The sequence below is a fragment of the Apodemus sylvaticus genome, chromosome 12, assembly GCF_947179515.1.
Source record: "Apodemus sylvaticus chromosome 12, mApoSyl1.1, whole genome shotgun sequence".
Lineage (NCBI taxonomy): Eukaryota > Metazoa > Chordata > Mammalia > Rodentia > Muridae > Apodemus > Apodemus sylvaticus.
The window spans coordinates 50,822,510-50,847,459 of record NC_067483.1 but is presented as its reverse complement, the minus strand read 5'-3'; the positions used below and the strand labels follow the sequence as shown (position 1 = coordinate 50,847,459).

The window sequence follows — 24,950 nt, the reverse complement described above, 5'->3', positions numbered from 1 at the left end:
GTAGGCAGCAGAATAGCCTTTGGTCAAGAGCACAGACTATATTCAAATCATGGCTTGTCTTTCTGTTGTTTATTTGAACTTGCTTAGGTCACTTAGCCTTCATAATCCTCTATTTTCTTATTGGTAAAAACAGGACAATATTCAAAGGGCTATTACAAACACTCAGTAGTTGATATGGAAATTACGCATATGCACAATAAACAAAATATATTTATAAAATTTCATACCCATAATCATTGGTAGATAGAGAATTCCAGAAATGTTTTGTAAAGCATGGGATATAGCATTGGCTTACACAGATACATTTTATCTCCATGTAACTTACATCTTGGTTAGAAAAAGAAAATGACAGACATTAGCCTCATAGATCCTATTGATTCTATTAATACTCTCCATAGATACTATTGATAAATTCTCTCTTTTCTATATGTTTGATTTTTTTTATTTCTTGTTTTGTCTCATTCTGTAGACCATGCTTGATTTCAGAGATCCAAGCTGCCTCTGCCTTCCAAGTGCTGGGATTAAAGGCATGTATATTTGAAATTTTTAAATATATAATTATTTCTTTTTAACATTGCTATGTACCAGTTCTTGTACTCAGATTAGAATGCACAAATAAAAAGAAACAGTCTTGGTTCTCCTACAGCTTGGCAATATTTTTCGGTAGGTTCATCAGAACATTAGATTCAGGAACGCTAGCAGATGGAAATAATAGGTTTACCGTCAAATAAAATTGGGAAACCTCAGGAGCCAACATCTAGATTTATCAAAATTAAGAAACTGTGGTTGTTTCGGACTTCTTGGAGCTTTAGCAATTAAGTTCGTAAAGCCTAAGAGGAAAATGACTGTCCAGTGTTTCCCATATTTCCCAAGGTTTTTTGTTTTGTTTTGTTTTTGCTGAACATTTTTCCTCTGTTTTTTTTTTTCAGAGTCTACCATCTTCCACAGAACAATTTGGGCATGAAGTAATGCCCTAACTTCTGGCCTTACGTCAGAGATTCATGCATGAACTTGTCCATACATAATTGAAATCAAATTGGGATAACAAACACACATCATCTTTAGACTAAATACGAACCTGTTACACAAAGGCATTTTTCAACTGTGTTATGCTGCATTGAACTAGAAAACACCAAGTATTAGGAGGGCCAGGACAGCTTTGACAACATACACTACTGAAACACTGAATACAAGGATATCCACTGTCATTGTGTCTATGAATTTTTAAAGTCTACTACTATTGAAAGGTAGTGGACAGTCTCAGGCAGAAATTGACTGCTTGGCAAGACCCAGGTTCTCAGCCTCCATGCCTGACCTACTGAATCAGAATGTAATAATATAAAGCAACCACAATGATAGCTACCTTTCATTAAGCACTCACTGTTTCCAGCACTCTGCTAATTGCTTTACATGACATACTTCATTTCATCCCTACAACAGCAACCCAGTGAGTCAGCTACTCTTATTATGTTTAAATAATGCCATTGACTCAAAGTTAAGACATTCCAAGGTTGCATACACACTGTATAATAAATCCTTGTTTGTATTCATTTACCTTAGCTTTTTTCAAATTATTAGTAGTAAGACTTTTTTTACAGTATTAAAAGACCTTATATAGAGCCAGAAACTGCTTCCCAATCCTTGAGAAAAGAAACCCAACAATTATAAGTGAGAAAAGAATCAGCTGTGAGCTGAATCAGAAAACAACTTGCAACCTTGCTTGCCAATCTTTGTTGCAAAAAACGAACTCAAAAGCACGTAGTCCACTGGCAAAAAGAAGTTATCCCACTGTGTGTGGTGAGAGAGGCCACTCATTAACAGAGAACAAACTCCAGCTTCCGTGCAGGCTATTTCTATCCCTTCGCTGGCATTACCAGAACTCTATGCCCTAGGTTAGGGCAGCGCTTCTAACAGAAAGTTGGGATGAAGAAAGAAGTTGATCAAAGAAACACGAAATAGCGACGGTCTCAGGCACCATCTGCTCAACTTCTACTCCTTCCTCCTATCCAGAAGATTCTTGAACATTGACAGGAAGTCCTACAACACCAAGAGCAAGGATCCATGTTTCCTGTCACCAAAACACTCACTTTTCACTTCCTGAGAAGCTGAGCTCCAGCACATATTAATAGTCTTGTTTGGTCAAACTCACTCTGATCACTCAAGGAAAAGAATTCTTTCACTGCATAAAAGAAAAGAAATAGATTAGATTTTCTTTAGTGATTCCCTCCCCCCCCCTTTTTTAATAAATCATGGCACCAATTCTTCCTTAAGAATTCCTTAGATGTTAATTGAAGTAATGCAAAGCAAGCTATTACAAGTGTAGTTAATTTGCATGTGAAGACCACAATTGTAACATCATTTGAGCATCATAAGCAGAGTAATTGAATCAAATTCTGCCTCTTCTGGGCAAAATAAATTCTGCTTTTGTCATTCATGTTCCTTAGTAAAGCACTCTTTCTCTCTTTAAAATTAGCAGTTAATCTTTAAATTTTTCCTTAATTTTTTGAATTTTTGAAATAATTAAAATGAGATAATGGCCTTTAGAAGCTGGGAAAATACTTTCAATAGTTCCCAATTTTAAATGTTTCTTAAATGGGCAAATACTGGTTTTAAACAAAGGGAAATCTACCTTTAAGTAGACTCACAGTAGTGTTTTCATGACTAGGAAAGTTTACCCCATTCAATGGCTACCATCTCTGAAGCAGGTCCCCAGACCTCAGTAGGTCCCAAAACAACTGACTCCTTTATGAAAGTACCATTCAAGCTGTAAAATTCAGTAGACCACCACCTGCCAAAACTAAAACAAAGGTTGAATCCATCAAAGTCCATAGCTAGGGAAAATCTCTAAATGTGCTGACCTTGCTTTTTGGCTTTGGTAGTTCTGCTTCGGGCTAGCTGTTCATGTCAACTGAAGTATGGCAAGCCAGGAGGTGGTTTTTGTGATTAAAAGCTCATTCTGAGAAAGACTTAGAACTATACTGGAATCCTGAACACCCAACGTAGTCACCAACCAGCTAACAAATTCTTTCTATTGGCTTAAACCTATTTCTGAGCAGTCCTCTCCAGATAATACCTACCCCACAACAATCTTGACATCACTGATTATTTTGCTAAAGAAAAGATTCCAAATATATTTATACAAGTACTGAAAATGCTGTCCAAGATAGACCGACCTGGGTAAAATTTTGATTTTCTCACTTTGTAGCTGTGTGACTCAGCTAAATCCACTTAACCAAGTTTAATTGTATTTCTTTCTGTGTAGATTAAGAATTGTAATGCTCACCTCATAAAGGTGAGTATTATAAGACAAAAAAGGTAAACAAATAATCTACACTGTGTATCTAAAATGTATTTTCTCTGAATGATTCTTCTAATGAAATCTTTTCATTCCCCTTCATAAAACAAAAGCTATAACTCTAAAGATGCCAAACCCAGGTGAAAAGTAGCATGTTCCCACAATCATCCAAGGTGTGTGTGTATGTGTGTGTGATCCTTAGAGTATAAAAGTAGTCTATTGTGATGACTCAAAAGTGAAGCATTCAGAATTTTATTCCCTGCGGTAGCAATAGGAAGTTATTCACTTTCTTCAGAAAATATAAAATCCAAAACAGCTTTTTAAGATCGCATGATGTGTCTGTTGAACACTAATAAGCATAACTTTGGGAAATTGAGACAAATTTGCCATTCTTTGACTGACTTCTTCATTCAAAAAACTTATTCAGTAAATGAATTATTCTTCCTCAAAGTTAGAGACTTAAAATATTTAAAATGGTAAAAATCATATAATCATGAAGCTCGAGACTATTATGAGAAAAAACCATAGTACAATGTTGTTAATTACCAGGGGACTTGAACAGTAACTGGTTTGCTATTGAAATACCACCACTCTCAAAAAAAAAAAAAAATCCATTTCTTTTTTTCTCTCCTGCAGAGATGGAAATAGATTTCAAGAAGACAGACTACATAGGAAAAGGCTGGAGACTGACTCTGTATAAATAGCACTGCCTCTGAGGAATGCATTGTGTAGATCTGACCACAGCAAAGCAAACTGAGTTAGCTGTCTGGCGTGCGCCTTTGAAAGAAGTCATATGTAAATCTAGATAGGACAGAAAATCTGTCAAGTGCCATGAGGGAGCTGAAGACCGGAGGAAAACAGGAGCTCCTCCAGTTGTCTTTGTTTGATTATGAGGTGACAGGAAGCAGACAAGGAAGAAAACATTTGAAATGGCTCCTGAGGTATATTGATAGTCTTACAAAAAGATCTGAGGGAATGTGGAAAGAATTGGTGTGGGGTTCTTCTCAGAGGACTTCAGCATAAGACAAACTTAGAGGAAAAATAATGAAGTGTCCCTCTGGGAGCTACTCCAATCCAAGTGGAATGTGAGACACGAGAAAAGGGGGCAGCAAACAGCTCAAAGGGGGACTGCATGCAAATGGCAAAGATGCTGTTGCCACGAGCACAGCGGGTGGCTTATTGGGTGTGCTAGAGAGAGCGTTTCAAATGTCAAATGTGTATGAAGAAAAGTTCTGTGGCCAAAGAAGACACAGGGACTGTGACCAAGGAAGCCACAGGAAGAGAATTAAAAATTGAAACTTTTATTAGTTGGACTAAGGGAAAACTATTTCCACTTATGATAAACTTAAGAAACAGAAGCATAAAAAACATTTTTTTTAAAATCACTTTCAGGAAATGCATACAGTACAGATTTGATTTGACTAATGCACGTGGAAGACAGCCACCTTACGGAGTTACTATGGCTCTACCAGTTTAGGGTGGTGGCCATGGAAATGCAAAGAAGGGGAGCTGATGAGTCAGCACAAAGGTGAACTCACTCCACAGGACAGCCACAGAGTGGAGGAGGAGAAGGTAAAGGACGACTCAAAGATGACTACATTTCATTTGGGGTGACTACTTGCCAGTAAGGGAACAGGTACGTCAGGAGGAAAGATGTGAGCATATTTTGGCTCATGACACACTTTAGAATATCAAGATGAAGTTCAGTAGTTAGACAGGAACTTAGGAGAGAAACTAGACCTTGGGAATCATCTAACCAGATGAGTGAGTTAAACTCATCTGAGAACAAGGATACTAACAAACACAGCAGAACATCAGGTGAGAAGAAGCAATACTATTTTCCTTTAAAGATGAAGAATTTCCTCTTCTCTTACCCTAATGGAAGTAAACATTTTACTCTGTTAATTCTGTGTGTGGGAGAGAGCTGCATGCAGGTGATCATTTAGTATGGATGTATGAATGGGGCTTGGGAAAACAGAAGACAAATGAAACAGAGCATTTCATTCATTTGCTCGCTGGCTTGCACAGGAACCTGTATTCTTCCTGAGCACAGTTAAGAGCAGTGTATTTACTGATGGGAAGTTGTGCTTCCAGGCTCAATGGGAAATAGGTTACTATGACTCTCAAAATGTCTCACCCTATGTGTGGGCAGATTGTGAGAGGATAACAGAATGGTCCTAAGGACACCGTGGGAAGGACAGGTAAGCTAAGATGCATGAGTCACAAAACAACTCAGTCATCTTTCAACTATGTTAGAAGAACGTCACCAAGCTGAAACAGATGGAGACATCAATGGACCAGTCACCGAGGTGGGGAAAACAATATGGGGAAAGGAGATGGGAACATATAAGTAGTTGTGTTACACACTTTACAATTTTGTTGTATGACTTTATGCAAAAACATTTTTTAAAGCAGCTTTGAGGAGCCACAGGAGAGGCTGTTAGCCTCTTGACCAAGGCAGGTGCTTTTCTGGTTCTCTGTAAATAGATCACATAGGTGGAGGATTTGATTCTTACCACACATAAGTCTAGACAAACAAACAAACAAACAAATAAACCCAACAAAAAACAAAAACCAAGAGAAATACTCATTTTCTCCAACTGTATGATTCTGATACCTAGGTTCAGCATCCACAGAAACAGCCAAAGTTCTAATGTACCACTTTGGGATGGATGTGGATCCCACAAGGTCAACCACTAATTTCAGTATTTGCTTCTCTCTGCTTCCTTCCCAACACACAGGCCAACTGTGTCTTCATTACTCCGTCTTTTTGTAACCAAGCAATCCATAAATTAATTTGATAGAGTAGTGGAAAATCATTATTTACAAGCAGAGTATGTTTGGAAAGGTAAAGCCCTACAAACTGATGTCATTGTTAATGTGAATGCAGTATCCTAGTGTAGCACGCCTAGAAAATTATAGGCTTTCCATCTTAGAAAACCAAGGAAGCAGAGAGAATACTGAAATGAGGGTTGGGTGAAAACTGAACATGGGTGTAGAGTCCCTGTAGAAACTGGTCCCTGACTGCTAAGGCTCTCCATCTCTCTAGTTCAACCACACCTGTGGGCCAAACCTAGGAATGTAAAATATCCATTCCTTTAGCAAAATAAGAGAAAAAAAATGAACATGGAATGGCTATTACAGCCAAAGAATTATTTTGAGCATAGAGATAGAACTATTTCTTCAGTTAAAAGCAAATACTGCTCTACAGGGCACTTTCATTTGGTTCCCAGCATCCACATGGTAACTCACAACCAACCATAACTCCAGCTTCAGGGAAACCCTTCATCTGTGGCCTACAGAGGCACAGGCACTCACATGCATGCACCTACACTCAAACACAGACACATAATTTAAAAATAAAAATAAATCTAAACAAATTTTGGTTATAAAAGGATTGCTAGATTAGATTAGACATTCCTCAAAAGATCCATAAGTTCTAGACTTATTGCCCAGAGTGATGTTATTGATAGGTAGGATCTAAAGGGAGAATTTTAGATATTTGGGGTCATATTCTCCAAGGGGATAGAAGTTCCAACCCCTTCTTATTTATCTTTGTGGTCTGATCATGCATTGAGGATTTTGGTTCTACCAGACAGTCCACCATGATATGCTGCCTCACCATGATCCCTAAGGGTCCAAAGAGTCATAGACTTAAATGTCTAAAACTCTGATGTAAGCGTTTTCTTCTTTACAAGTTGACTGTTTCAAGAATTTGTTATAACCGGGCTTGGTGGCACATGCTTCTAATCCCAGCACTTGGAAGGTAGAGGATGGCAGATCTCTATGAGTTCAAGGCCATCCTGGTCTACAGAGAGTTCCAGGCCAGCCAGAGCTACATAATGAGACCTTATCTCAATAAAAACAAATTGTTATAGTGATAGACCTTAGACTGTCATAGGGTCTATTAATGGGTAACATGCACCGTTACAGCATATATCCAACTCTGACTAACAACAGCAGCAAAAGCTGATTAGGGTTTTCATACATAAGACTTTCAGAGGTAGCCCATTCCAGGGTTGATAAAGCAACTAGTTCTTTCTAACTTCTGGTCCCACATTCTTAGCCTTCAGATCAACAATTAACCCACAATGCAATATCAACAGTTCAGGTAGATAAGGAAGGAATTCTGAACAAAGCAAAACCCAAACTGGATACAGATCAAATTCAAATTTTTTTCTTATAATGATCTAAGGAAAACAAATGAATATAAAATACAGATGCCTAATGCTAAGACAATCAGAATTAAAAGGGAAATATTAAATAACTTTTGATCAGGAAAATAATCAAAACACCTAAAAAAAGCAAAGAGCATACTACATACAAAAATCTATAAGTTGGGGTTAAAGCCACACTTAATATGAAATCCTAAATCTTAAATATATACATTAGAATTATATTGCTAATAAATCTAAATTTAATATTAAAATATTTAAGATTTTAAATGATAAAATCAACAAATTAGAAAATATAAAAATAGAACTGATGAAAATCACATTAAATGGAATAAACAAATAGTCAAATAAATAAAAGGTGAGTTAAAGATTTTAAAGAAGAAAAATGATTATAACAATATGTGTCTGTCTCTATTTAGAGATATAAAATATTAGTAAAAATGGCAGAATTTCTTTTAAAATATGTCTTCAAATTTGGCCTAAAACAAACTAACAGACTAAACAGATCCATATGTAAAAGAAATGAAGAAACTGTGAAAGAATTATTCCTTAAAAAATAATATTGTATTATTATATATAAGCTTACGTGTGCCAATGTTGATCAAAACAAATTGATAAGAACTATTTAAACTGTTTTAAGTCATTAAACAATTTCTCGAGTGATTTTACAGAGAAATGATTACTTCTGAGGCTGGTGTATAGACACAGAGATATTCTGTTCACTCAGAGCTTTGCCTAGAATACGTCTCTCCCTATAAACCTGTGGTTTTGTCTACTCAACACCAACATATCTTTCAACTCAGATTCTACCTTAGGTAGATCATATCCCCACTACTATGGTTTCATTGAATTTTTCAGTTTAATAAACTTAATGCCTTATTAAACTTTTTGTGCTCATATGCATGTGTGTGTAGTGGCAAACCTTAGGTTTCTTGCTGAACCATATTCATTAATGAACGGTTAGACTGGCTGGGCAGTGAACTCTGGGGTTCCACTTGTCTCTGACATACAACCAAGCCTTTTATGCCAGTCCTGGAGATCCAAACTGAGGTTCTAAAGCCTACACAGGCAGTACTTAACTCAATGAGCCATCTCCTCAAGGCCAGGATATTATTTATATATTTATGACTATTTCATGTCTCCCAAGCATCATCTGGCTTATTAGACAGCAAACTGCATGAACATAAAGATTGTATATATTGTTTGCACCACTATACAGACAGAAACTAAGTCCATGGTAATTACAATATATTAAACAAGAACTGATCCAGGGAACACTAGCCCAGAGCTACCACCAGACATTTCCCATTAGACTCATACTGACCATAAGTTCACTGTCCAGCCAGTCTAACCCATTAATGAAAGAGCCTATCTCAAAAACTGAATTAGAATGTGGTAGAGCAAGAAGCATGATGTTTGTCACCACACAGGTGCACATGAGCACAAAATGTTTATAGTTTTTTGGGTTTTTTTTTTTTTGGCTTTTTGTTGTTGTTGTTGTTGTTTTGGATTTGGTTTTTGTGAGACAGGGTTTCTCTGTATAGCCCTGGCTGTACTGGAACTCACTCTGTAGACCAGGCTGGCCTCCAACTCAGAAATCCGCCTGCCTCTGCCTCCCAGAGTGCTGGGATTACAGGTGTGTGCCACCACCGCCTGGCAAAAAGTTTATAGTTTTATTCTGGAATTGATCATGTAGTGGCAAGCATCAGAAATATGACTTTAGCTTGCTTTAGAACGCAACACTTCTTTAAAAAAATAAAACTATTACAAAGCAGTTACAAACATGCTAATAGAGAAAAATAATAAGATAAGAACATGATAGGCAGTTCACTGATGAAGAACACAAATATCCTTTAAATATACAGGAAGCCAGGATGGTACCACTACCCTATAAAGCCTATAATCCCAGCATTTGTGAAGCTGAGTGAGGAAGGTCACAACTTGGAGGCCTATTGGGGTTGCACAGTAATCCTCTCTCTCAAAATAACTTCCAGATGCTTAAAATATGCCCGTATATATGAATATATTTGATTAAGTTAAGCCAGAGTTGCTCAGTGGAAACTGAGCAAATTCATTCTACATATGGACACACAGTTTAGTCAGGACTCTAATTTTTAAAAAGAAATTTTAGCTTACATTTACAACCTTGGAAACCTGAATAGAGCTTGGGTTTTAGCCTCTCGTGGCCATCAGCCATGGCTAAGAATAATCTTAAATGGGTGTCCCACTGCTGTCAGTCTGAACAAAGGTCCCTTACTAGATCAGGGGTGAGTTAGGAGGAATATTTATCCTTGTTGAAGGAAACACACTGTTTTCAGTATGCCACAATCAGCAGCCCTCCTTGACACAGATAGATGCCTTACGTTCTGGGTTATGGTCCTGTCCAAGCTGCCTGGGGCCGTACGATTCTCTAGACTCCTTTCTAAATGAGACACCCATCATTAGCCTCGAATGTTAATAAAACCTAGAAGACACAGTTTTACTTAAGGCCTATCGAGTTCAAGTTGAAATGTAGGAAATGTCCCTGTCACTTCTCTCCCTTCATCCCCTCCTCTATCAGATAAGCTGTTAACATACACTCAAAAAAGAAGAAAAAATATCCTTCATAGTAATGTTTACAGTGTGGATACAAAACTTCGATCTAAATGGTGTTTTGAGTGGAACTGAATCTTATAAACATTTGTCAAACTACAGAAACATTATTTGTGCTTAGTGAAGCTAAGTGCCTCTTGTACACTGGTCTGTCACGCGCACAGGAAAGCTACTTATGCTGATGCAGTCTCTCTGGAGAAGTTACACTTTACTGAGTATTACAATCCACAGGTTTCACACACCAGCTCCAAAAGCAATTTAGGAAACACTATCATCACTCAGAGTAGATAATAAATTAATTAATAATAAATTAATGAGACATGAATGAGTAGAAGCTGTTGCAGCACAGCTTCATGTCTTTTCTGCTGTAAGGAGCATGGCCTTGTGACATCTTCTACTTAGCATCTATTGACTCTCACATGCTACATTAATTCAAAGAACTAATATTAATTCTAACAATAGGCCTTAGAGTTGCTACATTTATTTAAAGACATATCCAGAAAGGACTTGATTTTCATTTTTTTAGTGAGAACATTTTGAAAGACACTGTTAAGGTTATATGTAAAAGCCTGGAATGGTGATTCATGACTGTACTGATCCCAGCAACTGCGAGTCAGAGGCAGGAGAATTGCTGGGAGTTCAAAGCCAGCCTGAGATGATACAGTGAGTCCCAGGTCTGTATGAGCTACAAAATAAGACCCTGTCTCAAGGAGAAAAAAAAAGCAATTGTCTGGTGGGCAGGTGGAAGAGGCCTGCCTGCTGCCCCGTGACCTGCCCACAGCAGGCACTACTATGAACAAGTATGTGATGGAGAGGTGGGAGAGAAAGAGAAGCTGAAGGGTTTGTGCACTGGGAAAAGAAGTAGAACTGGAGACATGAGGGTAATGAGGAACAGCCTAAGGAGTAGCCTGACATGTCACCTAAGGCCATGGTGAGATTCCAGCCTGTACTGACTCTGAAAGCCATGTCTGGTTCCAAGGCCATGCAGAAACAGAGGTCTGGGCCAATATCCATGGCCTACGCTATCACTAAAGGCCATATGGAAGTCCCTGCTACCTGAGGCCATGTGGATGTCCAAGGGCTTTGCAGAGCTGGCTGCACTTGGGAGAGCTCCCCCTGGTGGTGCAGGTGCAGGAGAAGCAGTAAGCTAAATAACTCATCTACCTAGGCCCAGATCCAGGGCTTTGCATTGGCTCATATCTATGAACTGCTAGAGCACAGGAAGGAACTGGTACCATAGATCCCAACCTGCAGGATCTCCATGACACAAGTCAACAACAGGATAACTTGAGATGTAGCCTAGTGAGTATCCAGTATTGAGAGTGTAGTAGAAACCCTGAACTAGACAATGATTCAATACTAATATTTGTAAGTAAAGTTGTTTAGGCAAATGGGTACACTGTGTGACACACAGTGACATACCACAGGTCCCAGGCAAGTTGTTTGGATTTTCTGTTTTGTTTTGTTTGCTTGTTTGTTTTTTTGGGGGGTGGGAAGTTGCAAGGACAGAAGGCAGAAATAAAGTGACAGGAAGATGAGTGGGATTGGGGTGCATGATGTGAAATTCACAATGAATCAATAAAAAGTAAAGAAAACAAGAAAACAAACAGGAAAAGAAAGAAAAAATGAGACAAAAGGAGATGAAGATTTCTGTGTAGGAATTTCTGTATACCATTTGAAACATGTTTATACCAATGATGCTTTTGTGCATCTATAATGGTGCTAGGGGCACATGCATGCCAGACAAACTCTCTTAACTCTGGGCTACATGCCCAACCTCTTTGTATCATTTTGAAAGTTAAAAAATCAGAACAAAAATAACTTCGAGACAATAATTACATTTGTAAGCATGTGTTGTTATTGAAAGAGAGAAAATAAAAATTCTCAAATAGAGAGAAAATCGCTTGAAAAAGGTGACTGTCCTCATTTCATATCTGTTACTGTGATAAAAAAAAAAAAGCAAAAGCAAAAACAAAAACAAAAACAAAAAAAAACACCCTGGCAAAAAGTAACTGAGTGTAAGAAGCACTTATTTGGCTTACAGTTCTAGGTCACCATAAATCATTTTGGGGAAATTAAGGCAGGAGACTGAGACAGCTGATTATATCATATCAACAGTTAAGAGCAGAGAGAGAGAGAGAAAAAACAATCCTGCCTACTCACTCACTAGCTTTCTTTATTCTTATATTCTATCAAGGTCTAGCCTAGGGAATGATGCCACCCACAGTAGGCTGGATCTTCTTATATCAATTAACAATCAAAACCATTTCCCAAAGATATAACCATTCCTCAAAATAATTAAAATAATTCCTTATTTGAAGATCTCTTCCAAGGTGGTTTTAGGTTGTAGCAAGTTGACAATTAAAACTAACCAGTAACTAATTTTTTCCAAGTTTTATAAGTCTCTACTCTCACATTGAGACTCAACTAAGAGGAAACAAGGCACAGAAGCATAGGGCACCTTTAAATAGATTGTTTTGATTCGAATAGTCTGCTAACATGTTTGATTGCTAATTGATGGTGACTGACCCAGCCCACTGTGGGAGGTTAGAGCACAAAAGGAACTGGGGGGGGAGGGGGGTAGAAATATTGTAAATACAATACTCACTGATAAGCTCTCAAAAATTTAAAATAAATGTAAAAAACATTTCTAAGGCCCCCACCTGGAGGTTATATAATCAACACAAATTGCTCAGAGAGAATATATTGACTGGTAGAGCTGCTTGAATGTTGTTCAGGGAGCTCCAAGAACAATTTTCATGACTTTGTGAGAGTGGTGAACCTTTCAGTGTCATGGCTATCCTATGGCTCCTGTAATTTCCCAACCAAAATATATCTTGCTGGATTGCTAAGCTGGACTTGAGCAGAGTCATTTGTCTATTACTGATAACATTTGTTCACATCTTTCCAGGAAAGCCATGCAATAAACTCAATTTACAACTGAAAAGGCTAATTTCTTACACACAGAAGTTGCACTGGTTATAGGAACTAGTACTCTGATCTAGAGATAGTTTTAAAAGAAAAAAAGAAAAAGAAAAAACTAGCTCAACAAGGCCTCTCCTGATGACCCAAAAATGCCAGGTTAAAGTAATTTTTAAAAATGTGTTATGTTTTTAAATTACATCACTTGAAAAACCTGCTGGCATAGAAAGCCGGGAAATGTCAGTCATGAAAGTAGAAATTATGGAAGCTTAAAAACAGTCACCTCCTTCTAGGATGTGTAAATGAAGGTCACAGTGGCACTTTAATGAATAAAGTTATGTATAGGAGAGCAGGGGTGGGGAGCATTGGTTAATGTCTACTATAACAAAGCATGGAATGAGCTATCACAGGCAGCATTTGTAAAAGCCAAATCATTTCCTTTGGGCTAGATTCACCTAGCCTTCCACTCCTAATCTGGTCTCATTGGTAAATTGATCTCCCAGGGTAAGAACATATTGACAAGATGGCAGGAATATTTAATCTGCTGGCAGTTACAATTGTAAACTAAACTAATAAATTGCATTTTCATGTATACATTAATGTCTTGTGAGTTTTATTGAATTTGATTAACTATCCAAAGTCCTAAGTATTTTCAAATCAAAAGCTGAAAGGTCAGCTCTCAGTCCTTGGTGACCTTACTAGGAGACACTACCTAGAAAGCACATCCTGGATATCTTGTTACCTTCTAATCATTACAGGGAGCTGCTGGATCCCAGAGCTCACACGGTTACCACGGAGTCTCCACCTTCCTTAGTAACTAGGTCAAGGTCACCCATTAATGGCCCCTAGAAAGCATCTAACAAACTGAAAGAGTTCTCTCTTGAGTACTTCCACTGTGCGATTCCGTCTCTAACTTATCTTCACATAGGCCCGGCTTGGGCTACAGAGCAACGACCCTTCTAACACAGGAGGGACTGGTGTATGTGCAGGAGTGAAACAAGAGTGTCACAAAAGATCAAGTATGAAGAGGAAAGGAGGGACAGTGAAGTGGGGAGAAGGCAGGCAGAGAAGGTAGGAAATGCATTTCTTTCTTTCTTTTTTCCTTTTGGTTTTTTTCGAGACAGGGTTTCTCTGTGTAGCCCTGGCTGTCCTGGAACTCACTTTGTAGACAAGGCTGGCCTTGAACTCAGAAATCCACCTGCCTCTGCCTCCCAAGTTCTGGGATTACAGGCGTGCACCACCGACCGGGTAGGAAATGCATTTCTTTAAATGTGTCTCTACAACTAGTGGGATACACTGAGCATGTTAACAACCAATTGAACTGTCTTGCAAATTGCTTGCTCTTATCAAATGCCAATTTTTAAAATATTTTCTTCTCTTCATTTGCTGTGGGTTTTTTATTTCTCAAATCAATATATTAAAATGTGGCAAAATTCCATTGATGAGGTTCTTAGGTTTTATGGCATTTGCTACTGTATAGAATTACTTTTATATTTTTAAGTATTTCTGTTTTATTTCTTTGGAAGTTTTTCTCTCTATTCTCAAGTAATTCTGTCAGATTTTTTCTAGTAATTTCATTTTTTCAGTATTTCATTTCTGTCTCTAATAACGACAGTTCAAATTATTTTATTATTATTATTATTATTATTGCTTTGGTTTTTCAAAACAGGGCTTTTCTGTGTACTGGCTTTCCTGGAACTCATTCTGTAGACCAGGCTGGCCTCGAATTCAGGAATCCACTTGCTTCTGCCTCCCAAATGCCAAATCGTTTTTAAAAACTACACCTGCATCAGATTTCCTTCTATTCCCCTATTATTATTACAAGGGGCCAGAGACAGGTATGGTGGTGTGTGTCCCTAATCCCACACTTGGGAAACAGAAGTATTAAGATCAAGAGTTCAAAGCCAGCCTTGACTACAAAGTCAGTTCAAGGCCATCCTGGGATCCACAGGTCTATCTCACAAATGGGAAGAGATAGCTTAAGAACTATATTATATATTATAAAAGGCATTGCCTAGAGAGCCCACCCTTTTCTGCTTAGCTGATTTTGATACAAACACCCAGATTAACCTTCATATACATTTTAACTATCAAACATAATTACATATTAGAAATCTTAATTATAACAAACTGGCTATGTACAGGTATACAGACTGTGCCTATATACAATTCATTTCCATAGTGCTGCTTAAGTACTGGAGAGAAGAAAATCTCTTCTGTTTCTGCTTAAAAGACCACTTATTCAAGGGCCTCTGCGTGGCCATCTATAAATGCTTCACTCACAGTATTATGCACTGCTGTCTTCTCAAATACATTTCTTTCACTTGTTTGATACATACTGTCTCACACTTATTTATCCTACAACAATAGCAATGATCTTGTTTACCTCTGTGTATTTCCAAAATGTATAAAGATGATTCCTAACAGGCTGAATAAATTACAGTTGAGAATATAATCAGGAAAAAGCAAAAGTATAAGGCAAAAATAAAACAGAAGCTGCCCCGTTACCCAGCTATTTTCAGGTAGTGTGGGTAGAAAGAGGTCATTTTTCCTTTTTAAGATTCCAGTTGCAGGGGTTGGTGAGATGGCTCAGGGGTTAAGAGCACTGATTGCTCTTCCAAAAGTCCTGAGTTCAATTCCCAGCAACCACATGGTGGCTCACAACCATCTGTAATGGGATCTGATGTCCTCTCCTGGTATGGCTGAAGACAGCTACAGTGTACTTACATATAACTATAAATCTTTGGGCTAGAGCAATCTAAAGTCTTGAGTTCAATTCCCAGAAACCACATAATGGTCCACACCATCTGTATAGCTACAATGTACTCATATACATAAAATATTCATAAAATAAATTCATAATTTATATTCATAAAATAAATAAATCTTTAAAAAAAGATTCCAGTTGTATAACAGCAGATTCCTTGTTCTTAGAATATAACAATAGCATGTTCTGACAATATCTCCAATGATAGATACTATCATTATTGTTGAAGGAAAATATCCCCTGTGAGGCGACTGTGCTTTGTTGCGAGTCAATTCTGGAGACATATACTTGCGGCCACTCCTCCAAACCTCTCAATATATTTACAAGGAAGGGATGGTAGCTTCAAAACTCTCATTAATATTCTTTGTTCCCTCTTTAACAGCTAGCATGGCTTGAGTCCTACAAGTTATTAAAGATATAAAAATGAGAAAGTGTATATTATCAACTTCAAAGTAGTATAAATTATCAAAGTAGTATGTATAATTCTCTAATACAATACAGAGAAAGCATACAAAACTAGTATAAAAACAGATATTTACACAGGAAAAAAAGAATTACTAAATATACTAAAATATTCTTGTAGTTATCTCTGTTGGTAAACTAAATGTAATAAATTTTATTTTTACTTATGTTTTCTCTAATATTTCTTTTGAGAGAAAAACCTTTATCCTCCTCAACATTTCAAACAAAGAAAAAAAGTCCTCCAAAAAAGGGTAAGGTCTAAATGTATTTTGAAATGGTATAGGCGATTAAGACTGAAGGTACTAATCTAAATGCAGCACCATAATTCATTATGTTACACCCCTATGTGTAATGTGCCCGATAATTCAGCAACCAAACTTCCATCTACTCCAGTGGCGCAGTCCAGCTGCTGTGCTGCCAGATGAAGGGCAGCTAGCTATCTTGGGAGCGAAGTGTGAGGTGAGGAGGCAGGGCTGCAGCTGTTGGAAAGCTTGCTGTTTACTGTAGAAGTGCATCCCTTAGAACTGACTACAGTAAAACAGTGTCAGGTGCTTTTCTCTACCCAGTGGCTCAATGACATCTTTTTTTATTTTCTATATTCTTTGTTTACATTCCAAATGCTTTTCCCTTTCCTGGTTCCCCCCTCCCCATATGTCCCATAAGCCCTCTTCTCTCCACCCATTCCCCAAACACCCCCCTCCCATTTCTCTGTCCTGGTACTCCCCTACAATGCTGCTGGATCAAGCCAGGGCCCTCTCCTTCCTTCTTCAGGGGAATCATTTGATATGCTAATTGTGTCTTGAAAATTCAGAGCTTCTGGGCTACTTAATATCCACTTATCAGTGATTGCATTCCATGTGTATTCTTTTGTGATTGGGTTACCTCACTTATGATATTTTCCAGTTCCAACCATTTGTCTAAAAATGTCATGAATTCATTGTTTTTAATAGCTAAGCAGTATTCCATTGTGTAAATATACGGCACTTTCTGTATCCATTCCTCCATTGAGGGACACTGGGTTCTTTCCAGCTTCTGGCTATTATAAATGAGGCTGCTATGAACATAGTGGAGCATGTGTCTGTCCTTATTGCATGCCGGGGTATCCTCTGGGTATATGCCCAGAAGAGGTATAGCAGGGTCCTCTGGAAATGTCATGCCCAGTTTTCTGAGGAACAGCCATGGTTCAATACACGGAAATCCATCAATGCAATCCACCAGATAAACAAACTCAAAGAAAAAAACCACATGATCATTTCATTAGATGCTGAAAAAGCATTTGACGAAATTCAGCATCTTTTCATGCTAAAAGTCTTGAAAAGAACAGGAATTCAAGCCCATACCTAAACATAGTTAAAGCAATATACAGCAAACCAGTAGCAATATACAGCATTATAAACAGCAATATATACAGCAATATAAAACATCAAACTAAATGGAGAGAAACCTGAAGCAATCCCACTAAGATCAGGGACTAGACAAGGCTGCCCTCTCTCTCCACATCTTTTCAATATAGTACTTGAAGTTCTAGCTAGAGCAATTAGACAACATAAGGAGGTCAAAGGGATACAAATTGGAAAGGAAGAAGTCAAATTATCACTATTTGCAGATGATATGATAGTCTACTTAAGTGACCCAAAAAACTCCACCAGAGAACTCTTACAGCAGATAAACTTCAGCAAAGTGGCTGGTTATAAAATTAACTCAAGCAAATCAGTAGCCTTCCTATACTCAAAGGATAAGCAGGTTAAGAAAGAAATTAGGGAAAAGACACCTTCACAATAACCACAAACAATATAAAGTATCTTGGTGTGACTCTAACCAAACAAGTGAAAGATCTGTATGAGAAGAACTTCAGATCTCTGAAGAAGGAAATTGAAGAAGACCTCAGAAAATGGAAAAATCTTCCATGCTCGTGTATTGGCAGGATTAATATAGTAAAAATTACCATCTTGCCAAAAGCAATCTACAGATTCAACACAATCCCCACCAAAATCCCAACTCAGTTCTTCACAGAGTTAGAAAGAGCAATTCTCAAATTCATCTGGAATAACAAAAAACCCAGGATAGCAAAAACTATTCTTAAGAGTAGAAGAAATTCTGGGGGAATCAGTATCCCAGACCTAAGCAATACTACAGAGCAATAGTGATAAAAACTTCATGGTATTGGTACAGTGACAGGCAGGTGGATCAATGGAATAGAATTGAAGACCCAGAAATGAACCCACACACCTATGGTCACTTGATCTTCGACAAAGGAGCTTAAAACATCCAGTGGAAAAAAGATAGCCTTTTCAACGGATGGTGCTGGTTCAACTGGAGGTCAGCATGCAGAAGAATGTGAATCGATCCATTCCTATCTCCTTGTACTAAACTCCACTCCAAGTGGATCAAGGACCTCCACATAAAACCAAACACACTGAAACTAATAGAAAAGAAACTGGGGAAGACCCTTGAGGACATGGGCACAGAGGAAAATTTCCGAACAGAACACCAATAGCTTATACTCTAAGCTCAAGAAGTGATCAATGGGAGCTCAATGACATTTTTAAAGAGGCAAAATTCACTGAGTTCCTTTAAGCCTCCTTCCAAAACCATGTCCTTCTAACTAACATGTGTCTATTTCCGGGTTGCTGTCCAGCTCATTTTCTCCACCCATGAGCTCCATTCCTTAGTTTCAAACCAAAAACCTGTAGGACCAAAACAAGGACTTCTTTATTCACAAGCAGAAATAGCCATGAAGTGCCCCACATTCACAATTATCAAAAAGACACATTATCATTAAACTGTGACTATTCTTACATTTTAGCAAAATTAGATCAATATTATGTCTAGTAATAATTTTATAAAACATTTAAAATGTCATTTGATACCAATTCCTCTTAATTATATCCCTCAATGATAAAATATTACTCTTAGTAAACTCTAATTTTGGATCCTTTTTATGGTTATTGCTGTGACTTAAGAATCTGTGACTATTTCCAAATCAGATATTCACCTATGATTTTGCAAAAACAAAAACAAAATCCTTTGTGCTTTTTAGCTATTACATGTGGATCTATGACTAAGCTCAATTTCATTTCTGGGAGATGTATTGAGGTTAGAGATCATTTTCTTTTTAATATGAAAATTTAGTTGTTCTATCCATCTGCTGAAAGTCCTTCCTTGATTGCTTTGCCACCTTTGTCAAAAGTCAAGGTAAGTATGATTCTACTTTAGTTTTTCTCTTGTATTGTACTCATTCATTTGATTAGTGGCTACTACTTTCTATAGTAAACCTTGAATAATGTTATAAAACAAAGGCACAGTACAGTACTCTGCAATAAATGGGACATTACGCTGTAGCTTCTCCCACAGTGCTAAGAGAATGCAAAGGATTACGGTACAGGAACACTGTACGCGCCAAAGGTCAGAGAAGACTGTTGTGCGAGTGTCTTCTGACAGGATGGCTGTAGTTACCTGGTAAGATCAAACCTGGTAACATCCAGCACGAATGAGGGACAGGCACAGGAGCCCCACTCCTAGCAGAGGAACTGGCACTCTGTGGCTGCTGGGAGATGGGACAGTCAATTTTCTCCAAGGCTGTGACTCTTGGTGTGCTCACAGGCAGGCTCTACTAGACGGTCTCATGCCTCAGGCCCTCAGTGGGTTATTTAAAAAAAAAAAAAAAAAGAAGGGGGAGAGGGAGGGAAAAAGAGAGAAAGAGAGGGGAGGAGAGAGGAGAAGGGAGGGAGAGAGGGAGGGAGGGAAGGAAGGAGGGGACAATTTAGGAGGGAATAGGGAGTGTGGAGGGGTAAATATGATGAAAAATGCTTTGTATACATGTGTAAAATTTTCAAAGAATAAAAATGTATTAAAAAAATTAAGCTCAAACAAGTTAAACCAACATGAGCCTAAGACAAACCACAGAAAACTATTTTAAATATCACAGCTTTGAAACATTCCATAATTACTACTCTAACAAGAGTGAAGTCCACTTACTCACAAAAAAACTAAGACTGTGTTAAATTGTTTGAAAATATTTTTTCAATTTTGATCCAAAACTTTGTTATTAGCTCTGAATCATTGAATAATACCACTATCTGATGCCTTAAAATAATTCTTGAAAATCAATTTATAAATGGGTAATTGAACCAAACCGTGTTTTTTAAAAGAAATGAAAATGACTAATAGATATTTTTAAAAGTACTCAACATCTTTAGCCATCAGGGAAATGCAAATGCAAACTACTCTGAAGATTCCATCTCACCCCAAGGAGAGTGCCTCATGGAGAGAACGAAGGCCAACACACTGGACAGCACTACTGGCCTGTGTGTGGACTGCTGCTACTGGGAGGATAGCCACGAGCAGCCACGGTGGAAATCAGCCCCAAACAAAACAAAAATTAGAAAGCCAGGCAGTAGTGGTGCCTTTAATCCCAACATACTAAAGGCAGAGGCAGGCAGATCCAAGTTCAAGACCAGCCAGGTCTACAGAATAAGTTCCAGGACATCCAGGGTCCAGAAAAACCCTGTCTGAAAAAGAAAAAAAAAAAAAAAAATCACAATTAAGTAAAAATAAAAGTAAAAATATAACTATCATATGACCAGCTATATCACTCCTGAACATCTACTCAAAGGACTCTATATCCCAGAGATACTTGCATATTCATGTTTATTACTGCTCTATTCATAATAGCAAGGAAATGGAATTGATCTAGATGTCTATCTATACTGGATGGATAATGAAAGTGTGGTACTGAGCCTGGTGTGGTAGCACATGCCTTTAATTCCAGCACCCTGTAAGCAGAGGCAGGAGGATCTCTGAATCTGAGGCCAGCCTGGTCTACAAAGTTCCAGGACAGCCAGGACTGTTACACAGAGAAACCCTGTCTCAATAAACAAAACAAAACAAAACAAACAAACAAAACCCAGTAGTATAGAATCTGAAGAATGAATGGATCTAAAAATTATTAAGTGGGAGAACTCAGACACATGACACATGTTTTCTCTCTTACTGGATCTTAGTCTTTAAAAATTAAAGCAAATCATGAAATTAGAAAGTGGACCACAAGACAGAACTGCTTTTGAGGAAGTCCTGCAATCAAATATGTTTTATGAGAAAGTACAAGAATGAACAAAAAGGAGGGTCAAAAACAAATTATGTATGAAAATACCAAAATATAAACTACCACTTTGCATGCTAATTAAATAAGTTACATCTGGGTCAAAGCAGAAGCTAGAAAATGGTATATAAGTTACCTCATAAATTACATTATTTTACAAAAAGTGTCAAAAAAAGTAATGTATCAATTTTTTTAAATATGCTTGGATGAATAGTTTTTTAATAATAAGTTTAAAATTTTTTCCTTTCAAGTTTAATTTGGAAAGAAGTTAGAAGCAACTTTTGAGCGACAAAGATCCTAGAAACTGGGATCTGGAATGTACGTCCAAATGGGCACGGGAAAATCCTCTATCCCCACTGCTAACTTTGAAAAGAATTAGGTAACAAACTGTTAAACCCTTAATTATTAATGAATACACAGAACAATATCATGAAAAACAGGTTGTCAGAAAACTCTCAAGATTTATGTGTTCTAACCTCCAGTCTTGTTTCAAAGCAAAAAATTATCCAGACATTTCTAGAATAATCCTACAATATATAAACAAATAATTCCAATAATTAAAGAAAGTTTACTAAAATATAATTGGGATATTTATTGTCTTCTTTACAGATTTATCAGAAATTATATCAGTCTTTCCAAATGACTGGCCTTAAAAATCAAATTAGTGAAAGATAAAAATCATATTGGTGAAAGAAAAAATTCAGTTTAAAGATCTGCAATACACACAAAGACAAAAAAATACTAATTATTTTTTGCCACAATTAGAAACAGATGACCCAGTTTAAGTAAGATCTGACATTTATAAATTGAATATATTAAGCTAACAAAAGTATTAATGAGACCAACTACAGATAAAGCATATTATTTGCATATTTTCCAGGTTGATTACTATAGTTATATTTCTAGAGTACCAAGAACTCTCAGATCCAGAATCAAATAATGGAATTTGGCCAGCACTTTTTACATCACTTTTATTTAATATGCACTACATGCACATGATGCAGGTAGGGAAAGAGTTTTAACTCCATGCATAAAGGACAAGACAGACTGGTACTATGCCAAACGTGCACTGAGTCAATTAGGATGTTGTTCAAAGTTCCTTTTATTTAATGGTATCCATGAAATTAAGTGCAGCACAGTGTACACACGTCCAAATATCCTCTTCACTTAGTTTCCTGAGCTTTCTTTGCATTCTGTTTTTCTTTTGCCTAAAAATTAAAGATAATTAATTAAATTCAAACATTAAAGTAATTAAACTCCTCAAAGATTGTTTCAGGTCATACTAAAATAAAATGGTATCGCAAGGGCTAAAGCTTAGGCATCATTCACGCTACTAGAGCCTGAGTTGGGACTGTGGTCCTAGTTACTGGGCACTGTGATGTACGAGAGTAGCCGGCCTGGCAACATAGAAAGGAAAGGTATTAATGAATAAACAAATGAACACATACTGAGATACCTGAGTGTGTTCTGAGACACTGAGAGCATGGCAGTTTGTAACTTGAGACTTGCAGCTTTTGTTGAATCCTAAGGTTATTCACCCTTGGTAGAGATGATCATTTTTGGTTTACAGAAGATCAAATGTACTGATTATATAATAACTAAAATATACTCATTCTATAAAGCTAATCAATCATAAAAAATTCTACACAGTGAATTCCAGGACAGTCAGGGCTATACAGAAAAACCCTTTTTCGGGGGGGAGGGGAGGTGGGGAATTCTAAAAGTATACATATTTGTCCATTTCTTACTCAAACTAAGCCTAATAAATTGTTTATACTTTCATTATATTGAAGTAAATTAATTTAACATAGTTTTGATGAGCTTAATAAAATATCACTAAAATAATACATATATATATATATACATATATACATATCAGTGGTATCAGTAAATTTATTAGACCTAAATGCTTTTAAAATGATATCATTTAATCTCATAATTACAATATTAAATGCAATAATTCTATTTGATAGTAAAGTAACCAAAGTAAAAATGAAAAAGCTCATAGACATTATCAAAGTCCAAGGCTCACAGACATTACCAAAGTTGACCAAAACCACACAGTTAACTTAGAGTGAAGTTTCAACAGATGTCAGACACTTGTTCTCAAGCACAGCTTTTTAATATGTATGTGAATTAGGGTCCCTATTTAAATGTAGGATGATGATTCAATAATAAAACAAATTCTCAGGTGACACCAATTCTGCTGGTCTTTGAAAACAAACCATAAATGAGAATTCCATATTATACAATCCAAAAAAAGGATAATTATAACTATTTCAACTTTTTTGCTATATCAGATACTATGCAGCAGTATGATAAAACCGAGAGCTATGCATTGGACTTAATGGATGTGGTGGCACAGGCCTATAATCTAGCTACATGGGAGGCTGAGACAGAATGGCTAGTTTAAGACCAGTTGGATAAAATGGCTAAAAATAGCTGCATCCAGTTCAGTGGTAGCCTGTGAAAAGCCCTTGAGTTGAGAGAGAGGGGAGGGGAGCAAACCACAGAATATCAAAAGCAAATTATTAAAACTGTATATATAAAATACAGGTTATCTAAAGTCTAACTACTACACAAAAGTAGCAAGACTAGTTGCCTATAAACATTTTTTAATCAGTAGAATAATTTAGAATTAATTTGTATACCCTATCCTATACAAAATTTCATTTTTTTCCAATTTGGATTCTTTATTTTACAATTTTTTTTTTTTTTTTTTGAGTCAGGGTTTCTCTGTGTAGCTCTGGTTGTCCTGGAACTCACTCTGTAGACCAGGCTGACCTGGAACTCAGAAATCCACCTGCCTCTGCCTCCCAGAGTGCTGGGATTACAGGCGTGCGCCACCACGCCCGGCTGGATTCTTTATTTTAGAGACACAGTTTTACCTTCTAGCCACACATGGCTCTACAGCTCACAATCCTCCTACCTAGGCTTCCTAAGTGCTGAGACTACAGACATGCAGCACCACCTCTAACAAAGTCAAAGTTCAATTCATTTGGATCCCTTTATCAACTACATTCATGATTTTGCATAATAGGTAACAGAAGTTTAAAAAGGAGAAATAGACAGTGACGTAGAATTATGCATACAGGTGTATATAAATACATATGCTGAAAAAAATTTTTCTTATAGTATTATAAGTACAGAAGACTCACAAATGGAATCTTAATCTAGCTAATTTTGTTTCAGAGAACAGAATTGGTATATGGCACAATAAGATTTACAACTATTTTTAGGTTACCTCCTGAGCAATGTATACAATTCTCATATAACAAAACCTTGAAATTTTACTCTATGTCATTAGAGTCACAAGACCAAGGGAAAATTAGTTCTCTTTTGCTTTTTATTCAATAAAATAATTTTTTTTGCCCTAACTACTTTCACTGTTGGCTATACAGACAGCTGCATCGGCCAAAGTCCAGCTTCAGATAGCCCTGGCATCGAGCACCACTGAGTGGCACATCTTTTCTGTGTGGTTCCTCCTGCCCCCTGTCATACTGTAATAGCCAATTTCCTTAAAGGAGGGCTGTGGGAGCAACCAACAAACTAAATTCCATATATACCAAATCCGAATCCATGTCTAGATTCTATATATAATTGTTCTTGAAAGAATTACAATGAACAAATTCCATG

The 24,950-nt window shown here is 37.1% G+C and overlaps 1 protein-coding gene across 3 annotated transcripts in view; it reads right to left on the bottom strand.

Moving 5' to 3' along the window:
- Positions 1-22,268: 22,268 nt before the first annotated feature.
- The window catches only part of Uchl5 (ubiquitin C-terminal hydrolase L5), a 29,004-nt gene continuing 26,322 nt past the window's right edge, over positions 22,269-24,950 (bottom strand). For all 3 annotated transcript variants that reach the window (XR_007980588.1, XM_052201287.1, XM_052201288.1), the window contains one exon: positions 22,269-22,522. Coding sequence is in view for 2 of the 3 variants with exons in the window: in XM_052201287.1 (XP_052057247.1) it covers positions 22,478-22,522 (45 nt within the window). In the remaining variant the exon portion in view is untranslated. The remainder of the gene's footprint in view (positions 22,523-24,950) is intronic.